The 20,894-nt window shown below is 36.5% G+C and overlaps 1 protein-coding gene across 2 annotated transcripts; it reads right to left on the minus strand.

The window, feature by feature from the left end:
• Positions 1–2,013: 2,013 nt before the first annotated feature.
• Positions 2,014–20,853, minus strand: LOC134421969 (protein FRA10AC1). Of its 2 annotated transcripts, none has more exons than XM_063163504.1 (14): positions 20,772–20,853; positions 17,297–17,373; positions 15,239–15,331; positions 15,110–15,155; positions 14,214–14,290; positions 13,455–13,538; positions 12,901–12,985; positions 9,673–9,718; positions 6,876–6,989; positions 5,832–5,874; positions 5,265–5,383; positions 4,620–4,658; positions 3,295–3,379; positions 2,014–2,862 (listed from the first exon to the last, which is right to left on the minus strand). In XM_063163504.1, the coding sequence occupies exons 1-14, from the start codon at positions 20,802–20,804 to the stop codon at positions 2,820–2,822; spliced, it is 984 nt and encodes a 327-aa protein (XP_063019574.1). In that variant the 5' UTR covers positions 20,805–20,853; the 3' UTR covers positions 2,014–2,819. The 2 variants fall into 2 exon arrangements, with proteins under 2 accessions (XP_063019574.1, XP_063019573.1); XM_063163503.1 differs by having other exon boundaries at positions 5,259–5,383.
• Between the last annotated feature and the right edge of the window lie 41 nt (positions 20,854–20,894).

Below are 20,894 nucleotides of genomic sequence, written 5' to 3' on the forward strand. Positions count from 1 at the left end.
GCAAAATGAGTTAACTGTGTGCTCTAGGTATTTTTTCATGTCACTCAATTTACATACAGTGCTTTTATTAAAATATGTAACTTCTTCACACTGTCCAGAAAAAATATAAATAATTTTGACAGATGTTATATGAAATTACTAAATGAAACTTAAGATATAAAATTCAAACCAAAAATTGCAATATTTGTAACTTTGATATTTAGATTTTTATATTATGTGTATTTCCTTAATCTGTAATTCTGTCATTTTCCTTCATTCTCAGTCCTATATAAAGTCCCATTTCTTTCACTTTAGGAATGCATAACACAACTCCCTAGCTCTTATCCATGAAAAGCAGGCCGATGGTACACTGAATTTTTTCCAAAATTACCAATGATAAATCTGTAAATTATAGCCATTGTAGCCTTTTGATCACATGCAAATGGCTCTCCCACAGTTCCTAAACTAAGCAGCTTTTATTGTAAAAATGTAAAATAGCAGACCACAAATGTCATACTTTACACACAAGTAAAAGTTTACTAAGATACACCAGCATATCTACAGCAGAATCTGCCTTCAAGGGCATTTTAAAAGCTCACATACTCCCAGTGCATATCTTTCAAAATGCAATAAATTAAAGTATTTGAAAACCAATTAATTGGCATCAATTTAATCTTCTGAGGGAGAGCAAAGCGGAAGTAAAACACATCAAAATTGCCATTACCTGTGTTTCTACCAGATAACAAGAAACCAAGTAGACAGAGTGCACACAAATTAGCTCTTCATGAACACTGACCTTCCCCCCCAAGTCCACTCCGTACCTTCCACTCGGGAAGCCAGCTCCTCCATGGAGGAGGGAAAATGGCCACTATGTTAGACACACACCTGAGTATTCACTGGAACAAGTTTCAAATCTAAGGAGGTGGATGTCAAATGCAACTCCTGCAATAGAGAAATTCAACATTCAGACTCAATCCTCCACTTTTCCTGCTCCTTTGAACAAAGCAGACCCACGCTTTTTCTTTCCTCTGAAGGACCCTCTGTATCCATACGGAAGGAGAATGAGCAATTTGCTCTTTATAAACCTTTCTAAGAATGCTCTGTGAACAGAGATAACTGTGTACATTTCTCACTCAAAATTAAAGGAATCCACAAAAAACCTCCAAACACTCACAACATTCTGACTTGTAAATGAACCAAGTATTTTATGCAAACAGTTATGACATAGAACTGGGTATCACATTAGTTTCTCTATTAAATGCTGCTGCTAAAGAAAACCATTTCAAGGTTGTCTGATAATGTAATTTTGTTTAAACTGTATTAAATTATGTATTTAATATGTATAGTGTAACTTTTTATAACTGTATGTTAAAGACCCAAAGAGAAGCTAGTTATTCAGAGCATATAATGAATATACAATACTTGAAGCAACAAAAATAGCAACGCAGTCAAGAGAAGCCCCTTGGGGCAAGTTGCACACATTTAAGCAGATTGCTGCAGATTGGATTTGACTCTCAGCCAAGCTTGCAAGATGACAGAGAATTAACCTTTAAATCCCCCTTCTTACCTAAAGAAGCCTTCATGCAAGGATATGTTTATTTCTTACTCAAGGACGCCCTATATATGTCCTTGTACATCTATTATGTAAGTACAAAATGTTTAAAATGTAATTATAGTAAGCAATACTTGTAAATAGAGTTCTTAACTTATTCATATGAGTGCATGTGGAATGTTCATAAATACACTACAACCATCTCTGCTGTTTTGGTGTCCACATCAAATACTTACTAGAAATACTTTCTACGCCTACAGTGAGAAGTACTTATCAAAAATATATTTTATACAACATTAACTTACTCAGATTAACATGAAAACTTAATTTTAAAAAGTGTGACCCTCATATACAAAGTAATTTTCACCAGACAGAAAAAATATTGGCATAGTACTTTTTCATGTGCAGTCTGTTTCTTTGGAAACATGACTGAATGAATGTTTAAAGATGTGCTGCAAGTGAAAGAAGATGAATCCAGTACATTTCTCAAGCAATATACAGGCTTTATTTGTAAATTCAGGATTACATGTGAAAGAAGGATTAACGTTCAGTCAATGGGAAGGAGATCAGAAGCCACAGATAACATGAAAGTCACGTACATCTCCAGTAGAAAGCTGCATGTTATTTTTTACACCAAAAATTTCACCAACCAAACATATTTTTATAGGTGGAATTGTAAGACATACCACATTACAACTAAAATTTAAAAGAAAGTCACAATAAACCAAACTTTTTAAAGGAGTAGGAGAGATAGAATACATATTTGACAAAATGTGATGTTCTCCAATAGCATTTGAAAATATTTACAGAGATTAATACCCAAATATTAAAATCTAAATAGCCAATAAATTTAAGGCTATTAATTCCTGTTTAATAAATTAAAAATATAAATAAAGTGTATGGCTTTAAACTACTCACACAATCTTACAAAATCCTCCTTTACAAAAATCTGGCAATAACTGAAGTTTGAGATCAAATAAAAAGCAGTGAACTTCCTTGTTGTAATGTCAATAAACTATATTCTTGTTTGTATAAGTTTGGGTGCCATATATATTTTGCACTGAACTGAAAAATGATTTCTCTTGTTTCAAGAGTATGCAGCCTACTACAAGAAATAAAGTTTTTAGATTTAAATCCTTCTACAAAGAAAATCCACCCAAATGGTCCATATGAGTGACTGTAGAAAAGGTATGCTGGCAGATAGGGGTCTCTGGAAAATTATGACTGGATTTCCAGACTTCCATCTTGACAACTCATGAAGAAAATCAGCCAACATCAAATGCAAGTTTTAGAGAAATAAATCTTGAAAATACTCATGAAACTCCTCTTCCCTGTAACAACAACAAAAAATAAATGTCAGAAAGTTCTGCTTTGGATTTGTACCTAGGAGATAATCTTTGAATAAAAAAGTTTTAGCAAACTTCTGATTAGAATTGTGAAAAGTATAGATAATTTTGACTTACTCACTACATTCCAATACCCTTCACATTTCCCCGTGTGAGCTGACCCTTAGGACCTGCCACTAAGATAATAATGCTATAGAGGGGGTAAGGCAGCAGTGCTATGGCAGTGGCTTAACAAAGGTTTTCCTCAAGAGTTGTGTATGTCCCCTCTTTAAATACACATTTTTAGGTTCATTGCATGGAAAGAGATTTGACATAACCTTTTATGTGTGAATACTCATTGCAACACTGGACAATTCTGTCTTGCAATTCTGAATGGACCCTGTACACCTCAGTAGCTGCAAGCTCAATCAAACCAACCGTGATTTTTCATCTGCTTCTCGTAGAGGACCTTTCAAAGAGTCAGCTTCTGAAGGACCATCTTCAGCACTGCTGTCATCTGAATCTGTTAAAAAATTTAAAATGTTTACAAAATAAAATTTAAAATAATATTTTTTAAAATTAGATGGTATATTGCTAGAAGCAATGTTTATTGCAACCATGAGAATAAACAGAACACTTTGCATAAAGTGAAAATGAAAATGTTTTGCAATGCTAATTAGTGTAATCAAAAAGATTCTTAGGTATCACAAAGCAATGTTTTGGTCAAACATAACAACAGCCATGTCAAAAAAATTATCTTGACAACAGCAACATAGCACTTTTTTTCCTAAAACTAAATAATTACAAACCCAGATACACAATATAGTTTCAATTTATGATACTAGATTAATCAATTACCTTACTTAAACAATAGTTCTTATCAATCGTGACTTATCAGTAAATGAAATTATAAAAAACCACGGATTATTGCATAACTATTTCATATTAGTGTACAGGAATTTCACATAAGAAACTCCACCCCCCCCCCCCCGAATCTTCCAATAAGTTTCCTGACAAAACAAATTTGGGCATGGCCCAAATCATAAGAAAAGTGCTTCAGGTCTTCCTGTATCTAACTGGGAAAGCCTAGGGGGTGAGGACATTCTTAAAAATGTATAGCAGAGCAGTGAAAACAGTCAATCATTTCTAGACAGTCTGCAACAAGGACTGGCATGACCAGGAGATGGGGCCTGTTTCACAAAAAAAGGAACTGGAGACTGGACTCACTGAGACACAAGCAGTGGCTGAATGCATCCACCTGCAATAAGTAGGTCTCTGAGGTACTACAGGTGGTAGTTGGAAAAGACATTAATTAAAGCCTAGGATTTATTTTAATTTTTTTTTTTTTTTTGAGAAGAGTACATATCAGTTTAACTCCCTGAAGGAAAATGTAGCTATTATATCAGAAAAATACTATCCTTACACAGTACAGACTACACAACATGAAATTATTAACAAAGTACCTATTTTTGCACCCTCCGCTTTTTTTTGCAACAACCTGACTTCTCTTTTTTCTGATTATTTTCATTCTGTTATCTGCCCACATTTTTATTTTTTTTATTAAACAATCTCCTCTTAAAATTCCCTACACTTTTTCTCCAAGATATGTAAGTCATTCATTCAAACCTTCATATTTCTCCTTGTTTCAGACAGCATTCTTATAATATAAAATATTGAAACAGACAGCTAATAAAACCAAGATCAATGACAACTGTCTATGATATTATACAACTTATTACAAACCATAAAGGATACTAAAATACCTTTATCAGAATTATCTGAATCGTCCGAAGAAACTTGATCTGTAAAGAAATATCAAAATAAAAAAAACAGTAAACAGCTTTTGATTTTATCTGTTATCTTATATTGTTTACAAAGATTTTTCTATCACAATCTATTACACTAAAGATGTGTACATGCATGCACACACCACATTCAGAGAAAGAGAGCAAACACTGAAATAAAAGGATTTTTTAAATGAGTGCAAAGGTCATCAGTTTGAGCCTATTTATGTCAACCCAAGATCCCTGGTGTAAAAAGGTTATCTAACATTTCCAAAAGTCTTTCAACCCCAAAGTCTCATGGAATGAAATACTTCACAACCCTTTCTAGTATGCAACATCCAATGCTTGCACAAATTTCCCTTGCAGTGCATACTTTTCAAAAGACTGTCCCTCTCTGTTAAATATAAGAAACTTATCTTTTTTCTGCATCTAGGAAATTTTACCTAAGAAATTTACCTTTCTGACTACCTTTGTTGCAGTCAAGAAAGTTACATATCTTTCTATGTAACTAAAAGTATTTATACATAATAATATGTCTCCATCTATTCATCTGTTGCAAAACTCAGGTTCAATTAACCTGAGTATTTTAACAACTGAAGTTTTAAAGTTTAAATTTACCTTTACCAGTCTTTTTTTTGGACTTCTTTTTTGCTGAACGCGACAATTTTCTCTTCTTATTTTTTGGCTCCTTAGAGTTCTGGGCAGCTGTGCCTCTTTGCTTGCATGCTTTGACTTCTTTCCTCCTTTAAAAAAGATGAATGTACACCTCCTCTGTTATATGTACTTCTTATGCAACAGTAAATCTGAAATATTTAGTTCAGTCAAATATGTGTCATATTTTCAGACACCTATCAGTAGCTAAACAGAAGAAAATTGATTCAGTTAAAAAAAAAAGTGCTATATAGAAATAGAGGAAAAATAATTACTGGGCTGAAATTAAGCAAATGAAACTTCTGTGGTGGTAGGGATGGAATTCTTCCAGCCTGGGGGTTTTGTGCTGTCATTAGCAGAGCATCTTAACTCTCAACAGTGACAAGTCAGTGGCTTTATAAGAACTCCAGAATATTCATGCTATTTCAGGATAAATGAAGTTCCTAATCATCTCACTGATGTTTTGTCCCTGTGTGCTGCTCATCATAATTGTAACTTATCAATAATTCAGTCCCCATTATTTTCAAAATATTTCATTACCGGTGATGGAAGTTTAGCTTGTGGGAACATTCTGGACATAGTCCTGAAAAAGAGAAAATGAGAACACTGCAGCCAAGAATCTGATAACCTGAAGCATAATTAACAAAAATACAAAACTAGTTAGAGCTAGATCCTTCAACATCAGCAGCTTTTCCTTCAAAACACTAGTTACAATGTAATTGCACTCAGGATTGAAAAAATACATGATGAAAGTCTCCAGTACAAACTCAGATTTTACTAAATGTGAAGGACAATCACAAGTTTAGCACTGGCAGCTTTTCATTAAAGAACTATCAGTGCTTCTCATGTACAAACATCCCATTTATGGATCCTTGTGCACAGATCCAATTCTTCTGCAATGAAGACGTGTAAATCTCTTAGAACTTTGTCAGAGACCAAGTGCTCCCATGTGGAATGTCTTGTGCACAAAAGGAAAAAGCCCCACTACTCACTCATTTTACATGAAGTAACTGTATAAACTCTACTAAGTTTAATTATCTGATAAACAGATCATCATGTACACAATTCTGAATGAGAAAATCACAGTCGAGATGTAAGGATGGAAAATTGTTTAAAAATAGAACTTCAGAATTCTTTTTTAGAAGAAAACTCAAATATTTAAAATAAAATCAGTAAAGTCAAAGATGTGCAAGAAGTTGTCTGGTCCAAAGCCCTAAGGACTTCCAAGCCAAGTAACTGAGCAATGACAATGTTGAAATTCTCCTTGCAATGCAGTATTGTCCATTAAACTAGAAATGCTTCTATGTGAAACAGCTTACAGCCAATTATTCAAATTTTATGACATGCTACTTATACAGAATAAAGTTATTAATCTGTAACAACTTTGTCATATATAATGATAACAGCTGCTCTCTCTAAATCAAGAGCACCATACTACTACCTGTGATTAATTCAACAAAATGATCTCCTATTCTGCCTTTGTCATGAACTCATATTATTATCACTAGGTCTCACTCAATAACATTCAAAGTACAAGATACTTGTCTTCTTTTAAGTGTACATATCCTAGAAGGGCTGACTTACTCAATTTTACAAGTGCATTCCTCTTTTCACCATGTTCAACGTAACCAAAATTCACCTCCCAGCTCTTCAGGCCTTCATTCTCCTCACAGTATTTATTTCCACAGGAAAACTGACCTGTAAAGAGTAAAAACCAGCAAACTGTGGTTCAATGATTAACATTAATAATATGGGGTTGTTATTTCCAGTTCTGCTCTGTTTTTGGCTTTCATTTTCCATTTCTTTCAAATAAAAAAACCCCACAAATCTAAAAATAACATGTAGATTAAGGAAATAATAACAGGGAACAACAAAGCAATCGTACTTGTCCAATATTGCCTATTTGCAAAGGAAAAAACATATCTGTGTTTTGAAATGTATGGATGAGAGTGTACATTATGAAATAATAAGCCTAATATGAACTCTGAAAAAATGAACGTCACCAGGATACATCCTATACCCCAAATGATTACTTACTTAGCAGATGATGATGGATCAGAAGTTGTGATTCAGACATGCATCTTTAATGGCATCAAATTATTCAAAGCATCACGTTTGTACAGTACGAAGATGCCCACATGCTTTTTATGTAACTAGTGTACCTGACATACAGGACATACAATTTGTATTCTAGTGAATATCCATAAATACCTTTCCTTTAAGAAAAGGAAATTCAACTTCGTTAGAAATGCTATGTCAGCTTTAAAAGCTTCCTTTGGTTCATTATGTGAAAGCAACATGATTTTAAAACAGATCTGCACATAATCAATTTTGTTTGCACCACTGAAGTCCCAATATTGGAGTAATAAAGATACATGCATTCCCTTTGCAGAGACTGATTTGTATGCAGAGCAGCAGAAAGGATGTGCATTAATAGGCTCACAAGCAGAACTGTTGGTGAACGATTAACCTCAGAAAATTCTGCTTAAGCAGCTAACTGATGGATTGGCAGTGTCCTCAGATACTTCAGTTCTGTAATGAAACACCACTTGCAATGCAAACATTTGAAGTAAAGAAAAAAACCAGAAAACTCACTAAAAAAGAAAGTTTCAAATTCATATACATTAAGTATGTTTAACCCCACGTAAGGTATGGCTATCATACCCTATGTCATAGCAATCTCCAATATGATCTCCTTTCAAAACTTATGGCAAAGACGAAAGATGCCAAAGAAACAACTTGGCCTTTTCAATCAGTAATACATCATGTCTTCTTTCACTTATCCTAGCCCTTCTTTTTTGTAACCATGCAAAGACAGGCACCAAATGCAAAGCAACCAAATGGGAGTACTCCATTCCTGCATGCCCTTGTTACCACCTCCAAACCTTGGTAAAAGTGCACCAGCAGTGGCTCTCATCACTACTGTACATCACCACTGACCCATCTACAGCAGTACATACAATAGGTACATACAAGGCTAATGCTAACGCTAATTATCAGTCAGGTAGGTGTAGATGTGTTATTACATTTAATTAAGCAATTTCTATGGCTGATTTATATTGTAAAATAGCATAAATGACCCACGGGTGTTTTTAAAAGGATTTTTTGGAACCACACTTAGCACGTCCGACACCCGCGAGCGGGTTGGCTTCTCGCGCCCCCCTGTGGTGAAAGGGAGGATTTACCCACTCCTGCTCCCATTGCTCGTTTTTCATTAGGATCCCATTAAAAAGCTTGGAATATATAATTCTGCACTTTCCCCCACATTTTAAAATATGAAGTACCACATATTAAACATATAAAGCTATAATTTTTCCCCCACGAAGACATAAAAATAATTTACTTCTCATTTAATCTTAATTATCTTGGTAAGGTATTCAATACAGCATGTAATTTTATCAAATGTAACTATCCATTAATATAATGTGTAGTGCTAAATGCAACATATGACTACAACTACCTTTAGAGGCTTTAACATTTACAGTTCAAAAATCCCCACCATTAATGTTCATGCTTTCTACTCTGAAATACTTTTTTTTTTTAAATCATGAATGCATTTCTAACTGTTTGAAATATATTACAATACAGGTGTTTGCAGAATACAGCTGTTTAAACAACTGTAACTGAGTGAAACTCATCAGCAACTCCATGCAATATTCTGGCATGTGCATCCATGACTTCAGAAACCCACAAGTGTATGAGAATCCTCCCCAGGAACAGCAATACTTGACCCACCTAACTTGCTTGCTTGCTCAGCATGTTGAAAAAGCCCAAGCACCTCTGCCATGGAACAAGGACCACTGTGCAAAGTCCCAGCAACACACTGGTAAGACTTCTCACCCAGAATTAAGGTGCTGATTTGGAGGCAGGATTGGGAGACATGATAATCATTCCCACCAAAGCTTTCAAAATCAGTTTAGTCTAAAACAGGTCTCACACAAGAAACTTTAATTAAAAAGTTTTGCAGAACAGCACTGGAGAAACTGTTAATCAATAAATTATATCCTGAAGAAAACTACTGAGAGATTTGAATTACAGGTATCAAAAGCTGCTAATGAGGTAGAAGAACTGCTAGAGAAAAGCAGGTAAAAAGCCCACCCATGAAATTCTACATTATCAAACATATTAAGGTGGTGCTCATTACAGAAGTGACCTTGTGAAAATGAACTATATGCTCTTTTAATTGTAGTATGTGCAGATCAGTGTGCAATCTAAACCTATGTAGCATAAAACAGGAAAGCTGAAAGACATGTCAATTTATTGTACATTATTATCTGATAAACTTACAGGTATTATCAAATATTATCTAACAAAATTATGTCCAAAAGCAGCAAGAGGAGCATCAAGAAGAAATCTAACATAAAATGAAAGACAGCATTACCTTTTCCTGAAATTACTTCTTTTTCATGTCGCCATCGAAATCCAAACTGTTAAGATAAGAACCAAAATTGAGTTGTGAATAGTCAACATATTAAGCACTGTAAAGACTAATTTCAGTTGATTGGTGTCCTTCATGTGGCTCATCCTTTTAATTCTGGTCATGAAAATTTAATTTTTTCTCTTTTAATTAAAAATATCTCTCTGCCTCAGCTTGCTAGAATAGTATTTTTTAAATAAAAATAGTTTAAGTATTTGTATTTTTATTTTTACAGGAAGTCCTCCATGCTGAAAAACAATTACAAAAGCAAACATATTAACATTGCCAAGTACAAGACAAGTTGGCCTAGAAATCTGGAAATGAAAACAAAATAATAAAATGTATTTTATTTAATGACCAGGTGTCAAACAGATTTCATTTCTTAGCAAATAGGACACACTTCCAATCTGCTAAGCTACAAAACAAAGTACAGAGACAGCAAATAAGAAATTCTCTAGGAAAATAAGACAACAAAGGGAACATTTCCAGTCCAGTGCAAATCAAAGTAAAACTTAAATGCAGAGCACCCTCCTGTGCTGCACTGCAAAGCTGACAATAGAACTGAACTATCTGACAATACAGATGGTCATTTATCAGCCTCAAAGTTTGCAGACAAGATGCACTGAAGGTTCAAAGACAACCTTGACCTAGAAAACTCTTACCTAGGGAAAGTGTCAGGAGTAACAGACCCAGCACAAGCAAGAGCTGTCAGAACACTCTTCTATTGTCTCTACAGAGCCTCACACCAGAGGTTCACCTTGGCATTTCTGATTAAATGCAAACACCAGTGAAGACCAAGCCAGACTGGTCATCAGCAGGTGAAGCAGCCTGGGAGCAAGAAGGGTGAGTGGGTCTGCAGCTCTGGCTGTGAGAGCACCTGAGAATCTCTAGGGATGAGAGCAGGGGAGTCCCAGCAGTGTGTGTGTGTGTGTGTGTGTGTGTGTGTGTGTGTGTGTGTGTGTGTGTGCAAATGAGTACCAGCAACTGGAACATGCCTGTGGCCTCAGGGGCTCATCTGTTTTCTTCTGAGCTTCTGTTTTTGAGTAGGTGGTTCTGCTTATTTTTCAGATTCTCAAAGGAGATGCTCCCATGAAACCTTTATCCAGTCCTTCGTAAAACAGTGGTTAACTTCAGAAGAAAAGCTCCTAAAGAGATCTGAGCTACAATTTCTATGCAGAGATCTTTAGAAAACCAATCTAACAAGAAGATTTTGGCCAGAAGCAAACAATTACAGCTGTGAAAAGACAGATGAGCACATAAATGCAAGTCTCAATCTGTGCAATATATGTACTTAAAGCAACAGAGAAAACTGACCTCCAACTTTTGCTTTCACACCAAGTAGCATGATACAGAATCACAGAACCAAAGAACAGCTCAGGTTGGAAGGCACCTCAACAGACTACCAGCTTCAACCTTCCATGGGGAAGGGAGCCCAGATGAGATTATCTATCACCCTGGGCAACTGCATCTGAAAAACCTCCAGCAATGGGGATCCCACTGTGCCACTGGGGAGGTTGTTCCAGCAACTGAATGTTCTCACTATAAAAGAATTTCTTATATTAAGATGAAGCATCACAACTATCATGCAAAAGGCCAACTAGCTGAGAAGCTTTTATCTACCCAGCACTTCTCATAGCACCAGCACTGCAAAGCAAAAGGCACAGGGGGCTAAAGATATCCAGCTTCCAGTTTCTGGAGATGCAGAAATAAAAATTAAGGCAGGAAAAATCTGAAAGCACAGACTGTATTCCATCAGTGCAAATGGGATGAGCAGCTTATTTAAGACTTCCAAGAAAAAAGCCTGCTTTGAAATCCTTCTGTACCAAACATGGGCATGGATAAATCAGTCACTGAGAAAAATCTCATACTTTCTTCTATTTTTTCTAAGAATTTCTAAGAAAGGACTATCACATGATCAGAATGTATTTGAGAAAAGAAAGCATATATATTTTACAAATTGCCTGACACAGCACTTATGCTGACATGGCAATTCCAAAAATAGAGGTAATGACTTAGGAGCATAAATGGGAACAGAGAGTGACCTCAAAGGATAGACACACTTGAAGTCTGACAGGGAAATACTGTTCACACAACACAAGAAAACACACACAGACACAGAGACACACACACACAAAAAAATCTGGGGCAGAACAGTTTCCCACAAAAGACAGCAAACATATGGAAACTTGGCACAGTAGTGAGAGAAACAAAATCTGTAAGCATGCTCAAGGGAAATCAGCTGGGGGGATGGGGGATGGAATGGACATTGAGGGATAGGAAATACCTACAGGAAAATAAAATCAAATTTAATCAGAAAAGAAGGGAAGGCATCTTCAGCATTTTAGCTTTTGTTGATTTTAACTGCATTTTTGTATTTTACTGTCCCAATTGTCTTTAGATGACTGGTCAGCTTTTTTTCTTGACAGAGCTAAGCCCAGTCCTTGCAAATATTTACCAGTGAATGTAATTTTCAATACTATAAAATAGTTGAAAAGAACTATATAGACTGGGTTACTGTGTGCTAGAAACATCAAGACACATCTGAGTTCAGCACCAGTCTTTGGAAAAACACAATAGGAAATTCATGTATACTCTCTGACTAAGAAGTTAGTCAGCCAAAAACTTGGAAAAAACAAAGGCTGTTCCAGTTAAGAAGAAAACCTGGTGCTGGAATTGGGCTGCTCCTCTTGAGAAATTCTATTTATTTACAAGGCACATACAAATCCTGTTTCCACAAACAGAAAAGAACAACCAGCAAAAGATGCTGCTTTAGAATAGACTTTTCCAAAATTGTTTCTGCCAGCATTCAAGTACAAAACTCTTTTTTAGACTTTTTTTTCAACAGTAACATTCCATGGGGTTTTAGGCTTCATCTACTGCTCCTCTCCAAGCAACCTCTCCAGCCTTCTTTCTTTAACCCCTTTGCATTTTCTGCCTTTCACACACAATGTACCTCTTCATAAAACATCATCTGACAGAAATGTTCCTATTCCCACAGAAGCACATTTTTGAGGCAGTGACAATACTTGGATTCAAACTGCTGCTTGTAAGTAACTTGACAAATTCTCAGAGCTCCCTTTCTATGGAAGGAGTACTAACATTCTGGTTTTACAACATATCCACAATCATAAGGCAATTTTTAAAAAAGGTTATACTTCAAAACCCAAGATGATTTACACTAAGGAAAGATACCTTATTTTCTTTGTATCTGCTGAGATCTGCTATACAGTATTCTTTGAACAATTTGTCATAATACTTCTTTGCAAGCCTCTTCTCCCTGAAACAAAAAAGTAATATAGAAGACAACATAATTTACTTTACATTGTAATGATATTAGCAAGACAAAGACATGTGGTTTCATTGAAAGAACACAAGTTGTAGACCTAGAAATGCAACAGATACATAATCATTAAACTAAGGAGTAATTTCCATAAAACTGGAAAAATAAATATAAAATAAATCCACAGTACATACTAAACTGTATTTTTTCAAACTCTGCTTTCTTCAGAGTTTTTGAACGGTTATTTGGATCTCAGAGAATCACTATTATTTATTAGTTCTTTCTGTCATCAATTCATGTTGGCATTTGAGCAATATTACAACATGAAAGACCTTTTAATGGTCTTTCATTTTCAAATACATCAAAGAATGATCAAGTATGCACAGTAATTCTTAATTAGTAAGGGAAACCACAAATTTAGTACAAGCAATCTAAAAATAACATATCCTATAATAGTTTCAGGTACCAATTCATGTCTGCTTCATCTTCTTCATTCCACAGGAATCTATGGTTTTCTCTAATAACATCCAGATCTGTCTTGTCATTTGCTCTGTAAAAGGACACACCTTTTTTTAGTACAATGTAACATTAAAATGAAAAGCCATCAAATAATAATTTGGTAAGCATCAATATTTTAGAGTTCTGATCTCTACCTCACAGCATAAAGGAATATATTTCTATGAAATAAAACTATCAAAAATGTATTCCCTGGCATACCTGTTCCCAAATAAAAAAACTCACAGTTGAAAAAGGCCACTGAAATTGTGGATGACTTGATCCTGTCTGAAAACACTTTTATAATCTTTATTGAGGACAGTGATGTTAAAAGGCAGTAATGGACAGCTCTAAAGAAGTTATTATTCTGGACAATGGATAGCAATTCTGCACATTCAGAAGTATTTCAGACTGTTATTTTGAAGATTCTGACAGATATTTCTCAATGTACCCTCCATTAATGATCACCTGTCATCCTTCCTTTTACATAACAAAACAAGAATAATTCAGCTCATGGTAAGTTCTTACCAAAAAATATGAAAACAGAAAGAAACAAGTTTTGTGTTTGGGTATTTCCAATTACTGTAGTTACCATTTGTGACCAAAATAATTAGTAATTTGACACACAGCTACACCCATCTCTGCCCCCAAAGCTATGATATATATTCAACAGTTTTACAAAGCAGGGAGTTTTGAGGTCAGGAGGGGAAAGGTTGCCAACAGCTCTCACCCAGATCTTCGGAAATCCTCTATTTTGCCGCCATAGTATAAAATGTAGTCATGCACAAACTTCTTATGTCTTTCATACTGAATAAAGCAATTAAGGATTGTTTCAGAACTTATTTCCTTTTGCCACAGTTTTAAATAAAAAAAAAACCCAACCAAAATCTTTTTATATATTTAAGAGAAAGACTTTTCTCCTCACAAACAGTTTAGTAATTTCCAAAAAACAAAAAAGAATGCAGTTAATTAGGAACTTTTACTTAATAACCTCTCATAGAAGCTAATTTCCAAATACAGGAATTCTAGGCAATTTCATCTTTAAAACCTCATTCTTCATTTATAAAACCTTTATCAAAGATGCTCTGTATGCATATACACAGAAACTTGGTTCATTTTTTCAGCTGTGATTTAGACAACAGCCTCTTTGTACTGCAGTTTTAGTTTAAATCAGGTTTGTACTTTTCTATTATAAAAACAATCTGGCTACTAAAATGGAATAATTTGTTACATTTCTACCACCAACAAACAAATAAAAGTTGTATGCTTTAGTTTGGAAATGAAAATCACAGAAAAATATGTAGTGCTTCTTAGAACACTTTGGCCTCGGTGTGAGGCCAAAACAGAAACATAATTTGAAACACATTTTGTACCACAATTTGAGCAAAATGTGTAATTACTTATTCAGAAAATAAATGTCTTCACAAATAAAAACTTTATATATGGCTTCTTAAAAGATTTTCAATTCACTTTTATCTCAGCAGCAAAAAGAAGCTCCTCTGAGGAATGACTCAGTATCTGGTGCTGCACTATCACTAATTGTGGTAACTGAGAAATCCCAGTATTTTACCACAATGGATAACCTCTGCCCCATCTTCAAACCTGAAAAATTAAACAGAAGGATACAGCATCCATCGATATCAAGTGAAATCTTCTTTTTCTTGCTTCTTCCCTGTTAATAACAAACATGTTCCAATGAAAACTATCTTTCCATTAAGAGGAAAATGTCTCACAAAAGCAATATATAAAAGATACCTATCACATTCTTCAGCGGCAAATTGTCTGTGAACCACACTGCCTTGTTTTGGTTTTTGGAATGGCTTTATCAGAAGGGCATCTTCCTGTATTCTAAAGGTGGGAAATAGAAAGAAAAGTTAGTCAAGAACTTTTCATAAGCAATAAAATTTTCAAGTGCTAAACCTTGCACTATCTTGAGTAACAAAAATTGTTATATTGTTATTTTCTACAAGAATATAATGAAACTTCAGAACCAACATCAGCTTGGACTTTACCTCACTTGTAGAACAAAATCAGAAAGGCATTTGCTTCCAGCTGGCATTTAAAGGCACTTGCTTAAAACAGCAATTTGTAATACTTGTTTTTATTATCACTATATAATCACAATGCTAAAACCTGGAAGATGCTTCAGTTTCACTCTGATATTTAAAGTCCTTTACAAATCTCAGTTGGACAGGAAAGTAGGAACAGGAAGAACAGTGCATTCACTGAGAAAGACTGACTGGCAGTAACCCTATTCCACCCTTTCATGCCAATGTCTCAACACCTCATTAAACAGCTCTGCATCTTGTAGTGCAATCACAAGAATTACAAATTTGAAAGTCAATTGCCATGTAATGAACCATATTTGTCAGTAGACAGCTAAAATTACTTTTAGGGTTCAACAAAGTAATAAAAAGTTAAACATTTTAGCTAGTAAAAGGTATATTTAGTTAATTTCATTCATAAACTGAGATGAAGAAAAGTTTTTTTCCCATAATTATCAGTGGGCAGAAAGCATGGTAATCAGAAACCTGAAGAAAACAAGCCAGGGAATTTGTTTCTAGCTGTGAAATATAGGACTCTAGAAACTTAAGGTATCATTTACTCAAAAGGATCTGTAAGCACAAAATTCCCTTAAGAAGGATCTATAAAACAGCAATTTGGAGAGAATTTAAGACTACTATTTTCCTTAAAGTAAAAATAAATACAGTGATAGAGCAAAAAAGGAACCCACGTAAGAGCCCTACGGGGAATCAGCAGTTGTGTGCCAGAACAAGGATAACAATGGTATTTTTGAAAGGCTTCTGATGTTTACTTAATATTCCACCTAGAAAGTGGAATGGCAGAATATGCAATGGCACCTAAATAAAATGAAATCTGAACAAAACCAGTGATTATTTTAATGGAGAATGGCTGTATTTATTAAATAAATTAAATGGCACAATGCATGCTATTATTTCAAAGATTAAAACATGATTTTTTTTCCCCAGAATGCAATCAGACACTACAAAATCCATTATTTCAATTCTCCTACAAAGGAAAAATATGCAAGAGTCCTAGGACAGTTTCCAGAAAGTCTTCTTAAATAAAGTCCAATAAAAGAGCAAGGGAGAGACAAGAAAAAGTAAGAAAAGTACATGCAAAGTGTAGGCCAAATATTCAGTATGATGCAGAAAGTGTCAAGGTGTTTTGCAGTTCAAAAGCAAAATAAATAAATTAACAAATAAATCAGATCAGACTACAAAATTCCAGGTCACTAACGGTGCAAATCACTGAAAGTATTGGCCAAGGTCATCTCAAATAAGAGATGTGCAGGTGCATTTCAAGCATTGATCACAACACAATTTACCAATTCCCAGGTCTCCTCAAAAATTAAATAATAAAGAAGTAGCATCAGTTCTTCACTTTGTATCTCTATGTGTTTTGTATCTACAAAGCCTGCTACCACTTGGCCTTTTTTGCCTTGCTCTCCTAGCAGTTCCATTTGTCCTGATGGATCACAGTGGTGTGAACAGTGCTGCCAAAACCCAGCAGTGGATACTAATGCTTGGAAAAACAAAACACTCTGCTCCAAGAACTGAGGGGCAAATACACACCAGATGGAGATGGCAGAACAGCTCTTAATCAGCTACCCCTGGAGATGACAAGCTTTGGCAAGCTTGAGATGAGGAGATGCAGAAATCAAAGAGATTGATTTTTTCAAAAACCATTTCAACATCAGACCTTACATGCAACAGCATCACCTTCTATTCACACTAAGAGGCCATTTGTACAAAATACATAATGCAAAGTGTTAATTCTGTACAACATTACCTTTTAGTCTTTTGCAGAGACTTCTCTCCACTCTCCTCATCACTAAAATCAGAATCATAGCCTCCATGGCCATGTGCCTGAAAATAATAGACCAGTCAATATATCTGCTAATGCAATATGGATATGGCATCATTACAAATCAGCACTGTCCATCATGCATAAATAAAAGACAGAGAGACAGAGAGCAAGCGAACTAGTGCAAATTCTCACATGTCTAAGCCAAACAAAATTCCACAGACAATGCAAAGCATATTCCAAATAATACAGGGCAAAGAAAGATCACTTTGTAAAATAGATCACTTTACAGATAATTTATATGCATATGTCCTCATATTTAATCTTCACACAGGTGCAGCAAACCAGAAGTATGATAAACACCTTGGGTTTTTATTTTCTAAACAACGTTCCTTATGTAAGACAACCATGAATATCTTCCCCAGGAGCTAGTCTTTCAGGGGGCTGGATGACAGCAAGTGATATGTCCACATTATAAATGAAGGAAAATGGGAATAAAAGTTTATTGGGCTGTCATGCAACATTTTAGATCATTAGATCTTACACTGGTAGCTGTAAATCTGAAAAAAAGACCCAACTCCAGATGATGATTTTGATGAGGTGGCTTCTCTTGACATAAATACCTCACAGAAATGCCATGGTGAGGAGTCAGAGGTACCCTCTACTGACACCAACAACTGCTTTGTATTGTGCACAATATGTAAAACACTATCTTCTCAAACTGTCAGTGAAGGACTCATTTTAAGATTTTCAAAAATCCCTTGCTATTATTATTAATAAACAAATGCTGTAATGTTCCTCCCACTCTTCTGGATGCTTCTGAAGAACACATAACTCTCCTACACATATATATTTCAAAAAAAGAAAATCAGAACTTTTTTTGAACTATTTCCTATTTCCCATGAGACATAAAAATTGTCCATTACCAAACAAAACAGAAACAAACCAAAAAATCAAACAACCCCCCCAACAAAACCCCAAACCAAATAAACAACTGCAGCAGATCTCTGCTGTAAACGATCCTCATGCACTTGCAAAAAAGCAGCAAAAATGTAGTCTCATAGCTAGGTGGTTCTAGTAGTCAACTTGTCACTACTTTTGTTAATGAAGCTTATACGGTTTTTAGCAAATCTGAACACTCTATAAGTATGCAGCAAATATATTTGCTGCACACTTGGCCTCTAAATTTAAAAAATATCATGCTAATCTGGGAATATTTTAAATGGCATTAGTAATGCTTCCCAAATGAACATCGAGAGCTTCCTTCACACTCAATGCCTGGGAAGTCTCAGCCAACACCATGACCATGAAAGCCCCCGACAGATGAAGTACTGAAACAGGCGAGAAAGCTCAAATGAAAGGAGATTCTCACAAAGCAGTTGCCCTTGGATGATATACCCCAGGAAAGGAACAGACATCCTCACTAACCAGCTCTCAAGTGATTCCAGGAATGATTCAAATAAAAGAAAAAAGGATGCAAGAAAAGTTACTCCAACAGAGTCATACTGTAGGGCTCTCAGAAGCTGGTGACTGCCTTTTGTGAAGCTGACTGTGAGTATAAGGGCAGGTCTGGCTAAGGACTAGGCTGCTTTTCCAACAGGAAAGCTCTTCACAGCTTCAGACATTCTTCTGAATCACTGCAATACCTCACAGATAAAAATTCTGAGTGAAAAAGAACACAACCCATGACTGATGATCACTCCTGACACTTGTGGATCACTCGTCTGTTGAGGCAACAGCGGGACAGGTGCTGCATTGATGCTGGGTTTGACAGCAGCAGCTCCAGCAGTGCTGGGTGACACTCACAGAGACTGGGACTGAATGGTTTCTAACCTCACACCTCAGGTCCAAGATGCCCTGACTCTTGGTAAAACATGCCTACTTCATTTCAGGAACTCCATCAAAGAACCCCATCCATAAATGAACCTTGCCATTTCGGAAGGACAATGTAAACAGACAACTACAATCCCAGATAAGGAAAACATATTTAATATTTAACTGTAGAAATAGACAAGCAGATACCAAAGCTTTGTGCTTAACCTAGCAGATATAGACATGGACATGCACAATCAACAGAATTTAAAATAATTACTTTCACTATTTAGTAAACCCTTCAACACAAACTTTGCTTTGACGGAATTTGTGAGACTCAGAATGCTTCTAGTTAATTACTAATACAAATACCAAGTGTTTTCTCAAAACACGAACCTGAAAGCTGACTTAAATGGTACAGTGTATTTTGCTGTTGCGCCAACTTTGGTTTTTTTATTCCCAAACAATAAAACAAACTGAAACCACAAAATTAAAACAAGCACAAATATGCTTTGGAGTACATTTAGCTCACACTTAAGTAATCCGAACATCTTGGATTATTTAATGATGAAACAACTGGAGACAAAACAGAGTCCACTACACTCTTGGCTCCTAAAACCCACACAAATCACAACTGATGTCAAACTGAGATACCAACTCTCGACATCAATTCAGGACACTACAGACTGCCCAGCACTGCATCTACAGCAGGTATTTGCATCCAGAGAAGACACCTCCTTTAAGCCTCTCCAATGAGGTAAACACACACTTGTGAAATGTGTCCACTCTTGACCACAACATGTGGCTGAACATGAAACAACAGTCAAGAAGAAGAAAGAAGGCAAAACAATCCTATAAAATATTCCCAACTCGTGGCTCCTGACCTCGGGCCCAGTCATGCCACTGTCCTCATAAGCCCATCCTCCCCTTTATCTGCCCAGCACACAGGTCTGTGGCGGTGTCTGCTCACAGCCAGATGTGACTTGGAACAGCCCTGAGTGCTTGTTTTGGTACAAACTATTTGGGGAGAGTATGAAGGAAGCACAGGATCTGTAAGAGGACTTGAGGAGCCATCCTTGATGGATAAAAGATGCTGTGTGGAAGGTCAGAATGCTTCACTGCAACATGCTCTTCCCACCTTTATGGTGTCTATGAAGCTTTGCCACCCCACTTGGTGCAAAAACCTGAGAATAAGCAACTTGATTCTTCCTTGTAAAACCTATTACAAGGCGTGCCTGCGTATACTATACAGTGAACGGCCCTAACAAAGAGAAAAAAGCACTCGCAAGATATTTCCCCTTTATTACAGCTATGAAAGAAAAAGTAGGAGTAAAAGGTAGCTAACAGCAGATCACGACATCAAGGATTAGAGTTTTGTGGAGCTTCAGGGAGAAACCGAACACCGGCCAGTCAGACGTCGCTTCTGAAGCAGTTCTTTCTTGCCGGCTATCCTGCAGCGGCCCAGCGCTGTCCCGGCCCGCCTGACCCTTCCTCCGCCGCCGCAGTGGGGCACAGGGACGGGCCCCGGCGGCCCTTCCTCCGCCCGCCCCGGCCCCGCCGCCATGGAGGCCGCGGCCTCCGCCGGGCCTGTCCCCGCCCGCCTCTGCCGGGCCCCCTCCATCCCTCCCTCCCTCCCGGCCCCACTCACGGCCGCGGAAAGGCGCAGCTGCTCGGGCTCCATGGCCGCGGCGCGGCGAGGGCCGCCTCCGCCGCCCGGCCCTGCTGCCGGCCCCGGCGCTGCTGCGCTCCCAGAAAGCAGGGTAGAGGCGGA

This window comes from Melospiza melodia, chromosome 9 (genome assembly GCF_035770615.1).
Source record: "Melospiza melodia melodia isolate bMelMel2 chromosome 9, bMelMel2.pri, whole genome shotgun sequence".
NCBI classification, from domain to species: Eukaryota; Metazoa; Chordata; class Aves; order Passeriformes; family Passerellidae; genus Melospiza; species Melospiza melodia.

Coding starts and splice junctions, on each gene's coding strand:
- LOC134421969 (XM_063163503.1), bottom strand. CDS start 20,804: ATGGAGCCCGAGCAGCTGCGCCTTTCCGCGGCC. Junction 15,332..17,296: donor TCTCTGCAAAAGACTAAAAG/GTAATGTTGTAC, acceptor TCCCACCTTTAG/AATACAGGAAGATGCCCTTC. Junction 9,719..12,900: donor GCAGATACAAAGAAAATAAG/GTATCTTTCCTT, acceptor TTATCTTAACAG/TTTGGATTTCGATGGCGACA.